The 8409-nt window shown below is 46.3% G+C and overlaps 1 protein-coding gene across 5 annotated transcripts in view; it reads left to right on the top strand.

Moving 5' to 3' along the window:
• Window positions 1-4306: 4306 nt before the first annotated feature.
• The window catches only part of PTPRM (protein tyrosine phosphatase receptor type M), a 462170-nt gene continuing 458067 nt past the window's right edge, over window positions 4307-8409 (top strand). For all 5 annotated transcript variants that reach the window (XM_082753666.1, XM_082753665.1, XM_082753667.1 and 2 more), the window contains exon 1: window positions 4307-4743. In XM_082753666.1, coding sequence (XP_082609792.1) covers window positions 4671-4743 — 73 coding nt within the window. In that variant the 5' untranslated portion in view covers window positions 4307-4670. The remainder of the gene's footprint in view (window positions 4744-8409) is intronic.

Raw genomic sequence — 8409 nt, 5'->3', positions numbered from 1 at the left:
ACAGTATCTAGTAAGGAAGCAGCCATGGTTGTGATTAGTATATCACAGTGCCAAATGAATGACCAGGGATCAATTCCAGTGCCAGCAAGCCCCAGCAGTAAGCAAGAAATATGATGAGCCTCTGCTGAAGATGAAACATTTTGTAGCAACTTTTGCAGCTGGTTTAGATTGACCTTAGATTCCAAGGAGTTTTCTGATGCTCCTCTGAGGCAGGGAAAGACAGGGTGCAGGGTGGACGTGGTCTTTTAAGGACACTACTATGTCCTCACTCTACCCCTCTAATAAAGAGGCAGATATGACTTTTTGAATGAACACTCGAATATTTATTCAGAACACTACATTTATCACTGAAATAACTTATTAATATAAATTAAACCTTCACAGCATCTATGGATATAGATGTCCTTAACACTATGAAATATGAGTATAATGCAATCAGTAGGTCCTGTCACACAGATACACACACTTTCTTTTTGAAGTTTTTGATACAAAAATCAACAGTGAAAAGGGGAAGAGTCAAAAGGTGAAGTCAAAATCTGGGTGAGAAGATAAAGCTACCTAAGGATAAGTGAACATTGGTTAAGATGACTAAATCGTTCTGTATTTAAGAAGAAAGTGTAACAAATGGTAAAACCTTTGAAATTTGGCATGTTCTTCCTTGACTTAGAGAGATGGTATGATATTTCTTGAACAGTCTTCTTGGATTTACCAAGGATTGGCTTTGTAATTTGACTGCAGCTGCTAAGTAGGTTTAGTGAAAACAGAATTGTTTGAATCATTGTCTTCTTTCTAGCAAAGCACATCTTATTTTCACAAATGATCTGGGACTGATGTACTTACTTAAGAAAATGTGCCCCGGTCCCTTGGCGAAAATTACTTATTCCAACAGTAGGGTCATTGAAAGACTCATGAACTTTTATGTATGTGAGCTTTAGAACGAGATCAAGTGGGCTAGCAAAAAATCATTCCTGCCTGACCAGTGCAAAAAATAGCTTTGAGCTGTGAGAGTGATATTATCTGCTGCTTATCCAGAAGATCAGGTTACAGCCTTGTAGCCCACATTCTTGGCCACTTAATCAGCATTGTTATGGGTCAAAAAAGGAAGGATGTTTGGGCTTTCCTCCAACACTTGAAAATAAGTCTTCACCTTTCTATTTGTGCTGTAACATGAGCAAGAGAGTGTCCCTGCTTCATATCATTATAGAAAGGGTGACTTCATTCTATGGATTATGCAGGATGGCTATGTTGTCTTATGGAATTTGAGACATGTTTATTTGTTCTTGTGCCAGTAATATAGAACGAACAGCACTGTGAATATCATTAATGCCTTAAAGGAAAGTTAACAGCTAAACAGACAAATGCGGTATGTATAACTGTTAAGGCTATACATATGCCTCCCATAAAAACTTTTCCTTGACATTGGTGAAGCTTTTGTTTCCCTGTCCACATAACGATAAGCTTCTGGATCTTGGACCTCTCACCAACAACACTTACAGTTCTCTATCAGTTTAGAAATTTCAAAAATCATTTGTCAAAAGTAGCTCAGAGATTTGGAATACTGGAAATGGATCTGCAAGATAGTGATTAGGCATGCTGGACAACTGAATCATTCCAGTTTCTGTAATAAACAGTGCAATTATTCATCATTTATCATCAACTTGTTTAATCTCCCCCCAGTGAATACAAAAGAATCCGTATTTAAAAATAAAGCAAAAAACTTGCAATAAAGGTTTTGTGCATTTCCTACATCAGAATCTAGAAAACAGATTGTTATGCCAACTTCCATATTCATTTTTCTTCTTATCCTATGTCTTACTACTCAACTGCCTCATTCTTTGACCCCTTTCAGCAGGAATAATCAATGATCTTCTACATTCTTGAGCTGAAATGTGTGTATGTGGGGAACTGTCATCAGGTATTTGAGATGATCCAGCTCAAGAACAGATGCAAATTATCTGTTTGCCAATAAGAAACAATCAGTAAAATTATTTTATTTTATTTTCTGCAGATGCTTCCAATCCTCTTCCAAGTCACAGCTTAGCTCTTAATGAATTCTCCTGAAGGTTTTTCTGGAGCCAAACCACTAGCGAGTATGTTTTATGCCTAAAGTTTTCTTGATGTTCTAATTCTTTTTTTTGGTACTGATTCTGGACTGTTTTCATACACACTCTGGTATCAAAACTCAGTGAAACACAGCTAATGATTGCTGATCAGCCATGTGTGACCAGTGTTTTATGTTGTTGTCTTAGCTATTCCCCAGAGCTTAACTGTTTCGTTGATTTATTTTATTTAAAACAGAATGATTATGTCTTTGAAGGTCAATGACTTCATTCCTACTGCTTCTATAACTGTGACCATTCTTACCTACTCTTTCACAGAACTTGCTGACTTTCTGTATCATCCTCTGTAAACATTAGAGAGCAGTGAATGTTGGCATGAAGTTTTCATTTCCCTGTCAAAAAGACAGATCAGAGTTAAGGCTGTACGTCTGGACGTGATACTTTATCACTCTGTGTTAAGACTGACATTAGCTGATTAGAGCTAGATTTTTTATGTGTTTCTGGTCATTACAACTAGAGAGAAGTCATCACTGGCATAAGAACTAGTTTAACCGTAGATTTTTTAGTGTCAAATCTATTAGTAGATACGTTTGAAAATTAAGTTTAGTGTAAGTTAAATTACTTAGGAGACTTACTAAGTTTTTAAAAACAGTTCTGTAGCTGCACAAGGAACATTTCCAAGACTAGCTACAGGTTCTAATGTAGAGATGCTGTAACTGCAGCTTTTAGAGAGCATACAGTTTGCATAAATTATGCATGGGAGAAAAAAAAAAAAAGTAGAATTATTATTCTACTAAAGAAAAAAGAAAAAAAAAAAAAGAAAATAGCATAGGTTATCAAGGTCTGAGGGGATTAAGAACTTTTCTGGGAGGAGGTGGGAGGCGCAGACAACTAGGAAATTCCAGGCAATTAATAGACGAAGAAAATGCTCACAGTTCAAGGGAAAAGTCTGACGTCAGGAAAGACAACAATTAATGCTATTCTGCCCCCTTGTGTTAACTCAGGAGGTAGCTGCTGCCTTTACACCCCACACATCTGAAAAAGTTCACGTCCCTTCGTGGAGATGGCATCAGGTTAACACGGGCATTGCTAAAACAGTGCCCTGACAGCAGAGAGGCTGGGGGGCTCGCAGGAGGGGACGGAGCTGAAGGGCCTAACTTTAAAGAGGATGTATTCTGTGTAAATATAATACAGGATACGGATACATCTTTGATATGCGCTGTAAGTTGCAGAACTGCATGGGGGATGGGCTAAGGCTTCAGTGGCAACGGGATTGAAGCTAAGCACACATGAGGGTATCGTAAAAAAAAACAAAGGACCCGCTCTGGAGAAAACAGGCAACGCAGAACCCGAGCTTTTGTGGTTTTTATTTGCCAGCTCCAACCCTTAATTGCGGCACTACTTTGATTCTTGTTTCCACCGTTTTGTTTGTGACCCCAGGGAATAAACAGGAGTTAAGTTTGGCCAGCCACCTGCACCTGAAATAAAACAAGCAAAGAAACAAATAAATAAATAAGCTTTAGCTGAAAGTGATGATAGCCAACAAAAATACTTCCACCCCTGGATGCCAAGGTCGGAAAGAAGAGGTTTAAAACCAATAAACACATTATTGAGGTGTCTGAAGGTTAGGGACTCCAGGAGCCGCATCCCCCAAACGGAGAGGGCCGCGGAGCAAAAACCCGGGACCCTCAGCATGCAAGGGACGAAAGGCAGCTCCGTTTTTAAAGGATTTTCCTCTCAGTTTGAAGTGTGGCCCCTCCGAGACCATTTCCCACCCCCGGCAGGGCAGTGGGGCGGGCGGGCTGCCAGGGGCGCCCTGCGCAGCCGGGGCGAGGCGCTCAACTTTCAGGGCACGCGTTTGGGGGCTCGGTCCCCCGGCACCATCCCAATGCCGCCATTCATCGACGACGACGACGGGGAGGGGGGTGGTCGCGGCCACAGGAACCAAACCAACCCAAAAGCAACGCTGACGGGAAAACCCCGCGTTGAATAGTGACCCATCCCTGCCCCGCTGTGACAGAGCAGGGGGCAAGGGGAGAGCGCGGTCGCTGTCCCCATGCGGGACAGGGGCTGCGGGGCGGGGGGGGACGCCGCGACCCCCGGAGCCGCCCGCGGCGCCCGGCCCGCACCGCCTCGCCCTCTAGCGGGGCCGAGCGGCGCCGCCGCCGGCTGGGCGTGACTTTCCCCGCTCCCTTCAGCCCGCCCGCCTGCCGGGGGGGACCGCGAGTCAGTCAGGGAGCCGAGCTCAACCGGGACCGGCGGCGGCGCCGGGCGGGGAGACGCCGGCATTACGGCTGCCCCCCCCCCTCCAACACACCCGCCCCGGCCACCGGGCTCCGGGCAGCGGGAGCCGGCGGGGAGGCAGCCCCCGGGGTGAGGGCAGCGGCCGGAGGAAGGCACCGCGGGGTCCCCGAGCCCCTCTCCGGGCACCCCGAGGAGCCGAAGGGGACGAGGAGCGCACAGAGCGGCTGCGGGGAGCCCCGAGGGGGAGTCCCGGCCGCCCCCTCCCCGCCTGCCCCAGCGGCTGGAGGGGGGCGAAAGGGGGAGCTTCCGACTTTTTGGCAGACACTTTGGCACTTTGCTGGATCCGCGGCAGGAAGGGGTGGAAATATGGGGAAAGTTGGGACTTGCCTGCTTACTTTGGCCGGACTTTTGCTGGCAGCGGGAGCGCAGACGTTCACAGGTAAGGGTCGGGGTGGGGGGTGGGGGGACACACACCCTGGCAGGGCTGACACTTCGTACACTTCGTAGCCGCTTTGTAAACGGGGGAAAAACAAAACAAAAAAACAACAACAACAACAAAAAAAAAGTGTCTGAAGGAGGAGGAGAGGAGGCGGCGGGCGGGATGCCGCTGGCGTGCGCCTGGACGGGAAGGGCGCCGAGGGGAGGGAAGGGCGAGCGGCCGGCGGGGTCGGGCCGGGCCGTGCCCCGCTCGGGCTGCGGCTCTTCCCCGCATCCCCCCTGCCAAAAGTTTCCCCCTGACCCCTGCCGGGGAGGCTGAGGGGCGAGGGGAGCCCCCCACGAGCAGCCCCCGCCGTCGGGCGGCCGCGACACGGCGGGGCGCAGCTTTGGGGGACCCCCCCCGTGTGTGGGGCTGTCGGGGCTGGCAGCCGGCGGAGCGGCGAGCCCCTCTTCCCTCGGGTCTTCGGGTGGGTTTTCGCAGCCCCCCGCTGCTCCCTCGTCCTTTTTCCGGGCCGAAGAAACCCGTAATTTCAGACGGGAATCCGGGTTGTGAAATCCCCTTCGCAGCGGAGCGCGCCGAGCTCGCTTCGGGGAGGGTGGGGGGGGGAGAGAGGGAGGGATGTGTGTGTCGTGGGCTGTTTCCAGCACGAAGTTGCTGCAAAGTACGGTGAAGAAATTGGAGACATCTGGTCCTCAGCTCATGAGAAGTCAGCTTCGGTGGGGAGCGAGGCTTTGAGGCTTCGCTGGGTGCGCAGGCTGCTTGCTGGGTGTTTTGGACGCACGCCTTGCTCCCGTGCGGCTCTGTGGCTAGAGCAAGTTTTATGGGGTGGGGGGGGGGAGAGTTCGTGGTCTGCTTTTAAACTCGTTTAAAACTAGAAAAATCTGGGTTTATGTCAGGTCCCAGCGACCTTTTGTGTATGCAGCTGCATTTCCCTTAAATTCTCCTCCGCGTTTTTTACGGCGGGTGAGACAGAGGGCTCCTGAGCAGAGAGATGTTTAGCACCGAGATGAGATATACGAATGATGAAATCTTTTTCCAAACAGTCGTGGTAGGATGAAGCTGAGCTCTGTAGTGAATTATGGAACTGAACTCATGTATATTAGCCCTATAACTCATTAATATGGGAAGTCTAGTGTCCGGGCTTCAGTGAGAGCTCTTCCTTTATGAAGACAAATCTGTAACTCACTGCTGACCTGCACAAACTCCTGTACTCCTTGTTCAAAGTTGAGCTAGGGCAGCTCTTCTTCTGGATATGTAAGTGACTTGTGTGTGTGATACGCTGATGCTATGCTGGAGTCAGCATTTAAGCACCATTCATGTTGTCTTCGTTTCCATTGCCACACGCGGCCGTAGGAAACACAAACCATTCAGTGATGCCCGTAGGTGGATCCAGTTATTGCACAAGGCGATTCCAGCACCTCCAGAGCTCTGAGGGAGAGACACCATGATCTACAGGCTGAAACGGGATTGCAGAGGATGCCACGGGGTGCAGCATCTGGCCTGCTTTCTCCCCGTGCATGCATATGTGCATGGATGTTAAATATTGAATGGAAAGCTTATCCATGAAGAGGTGTGTGCATCGTTTATTTTTTCAATATCAATTCTTGGTACTCAGACCAAAATTGATGAAATTTCCATTTTTGTACTTTACCATTTGAAGTGCATGCCTGGGAGGCATTTTTGCCTAGGGGAAAAAATTGCTGTTGCTTTTGCTAAGTGTGATGCATCAGTGTCATAGAAATTAAATTACACAAAAATCCGTCTTTGAGCTGGGCAGTTAGCTTTTGTACTAGCCGTCCCTTGTTGCTGATGGGGGTTGTATGAATAACCTGCCAAAAGTTTAAAAAAGGAATAAAAAAAAAAAGAAAAAAAAGAAAGAAAACCAACTCCACACATATTTGAAGCAAAGAATAGCAGTGGGTGAGTTAAGTCATCTTTGGCATTTCTAGTTCCATTTTTATTTTTACCCTTTCCAAAAATGATTGATTTATTTGACAGAGATTAGTTCTAACATTACCTTCAGCTATTGTTTTATTTGAGTTTCTTATTTAGAGAATAATCACACTGAAAGATCAGATCTTGGCTTTTTAAGGCCTGGGAGCTTTCAAGTAATCTTTTGAAAGCAGCTTAACAGTTAATAACAATGAGATTTTCTCTGAGTCCTTAACTAAAGAATTTAAAATTCTGGACTCATTGGTTCAAGAAGCAAATGTTTTCAAGAATTTGAATTGAAGAGATGTTGCTGAAAACATTGTCTTATATGGGCAGTGCTTCTTATTTTAAAAAAGTTTTTAGAAGTAGCTGGGGTCTTTCTGCGAGAACAGATTGTTTGTTCCTGAGAAACTCTAGCAGACCTAAGTTGTTTTTTTTTTTTTTTTTTTTTTAATGATTTTAGTATGAATGTTATTAAGTGGTGCCATGTGAAGACCAAAGGCTAACGTTACAAAGTGCCTGAGCTGTGGTGGTGCTATCCTCTGAAACGCCACCCGAGCCTGCCGTATTCCTCCTGCCTTCTCCCCGGGAGCTTGTGCAGGCATGGGGAGGCGACGCACTCCTGCAAGGGATCTAGGTCAAACACGGAGATGGAAAGTTAGAAGGGACATTGTAAGCCTAAATATTAGGTCTTCTGTGAAATGAGAGGTCTGGATGTAATGAGTTCTGTCAAATACCAGCACGGGTAACTGAAATTGAAGGCAAGGAGATGTGTAATAGAATGCAGAAACTGTGTTTTTATAGAGGCGTTGCGCTCAGATTGATTTAAATTTGCACACAGCCTGAATCCCGAAATTGGTGCTTCTTGCTTATAACCTGAGTCTGACCTAGAGAGGCCTATTATTAGAGCGCTCTGTTCTCCTTTGCTATAGAAAGCAGCAAGGCTGTGTATTAACACATTCTTCTTGTGGTGCTGGTTTTAAAAGTTTTACTTCTTCTGCCGAGGGCTGGCCTGCAAGTGCTTGGAGGAGTGATTTTGTGTCAGGACTAGCAGTGGTTGTGAGGAGGAGAACGGGAGGGCTAGTGCTGTACAAAAACTGAAACCCATTTTTCTTAGGGACCAGCAAAGGTTTTCCGTGGAGAATAGTAGTCCTCAGGCTATTTCATGGCCTTAAAATATAAACCTTGCATTCTAAATAGATGCTGTGCCTCATCTTCCCCTGTTTTGGTTTTGGGTGTAGGCACTCTGGAGGCAAGAATCACACTTTCCAAAAACAAATGTAAGGAAGAAGCGTGACATGCTAAAGTTGGAACTTACCGTGATGGTGCTGATGTTTGGTGGCAGCAAAGAGGGAGGATGAAAAGAAAGAGGATGGGTTACATCTTCATAGGTCCTGTCCCAGCTGAAGGGAAGCCTCTGGCAATCGGAGAAAGGTGTAGAAAGTAAAAACTTTCTGGTGTAATTTACTCATTTTACAGCAGTTTGTCAGAGTATTCAGGGTCTGTGTTTGGAAGCCTTTGATAGCTATTCTGATCATTTTTCCAGCAAAGAGCCGTGGGTTTGTTTTATATCTTATTTTAACAAATCCTGCTTTTTCCTGCACTGCTTACTCCACCTGCGAGCCCGTATCCCAGCACTCGCTGTGCATTTAAGTGATTGCATTTAAAACAGTCCAGCAAGTTAGTGGAAGGAAGTTGAAGGATCAGCTTCGAGTAGGTCTGTATTTCTAAGCA

This window comes from Aythya marila (assembly GCF_965140915.1).
Source record: "Aythya marila genome assembly, chromosome: 2".
NCBI lineage: Eukaryota > Metazoa > Chordata > Aves > Anseriformes > Anatidae > Aythya > Aythya marila.
This window is presented reverse-complemented; position numbering and strand designations above follow the sequence as displayed.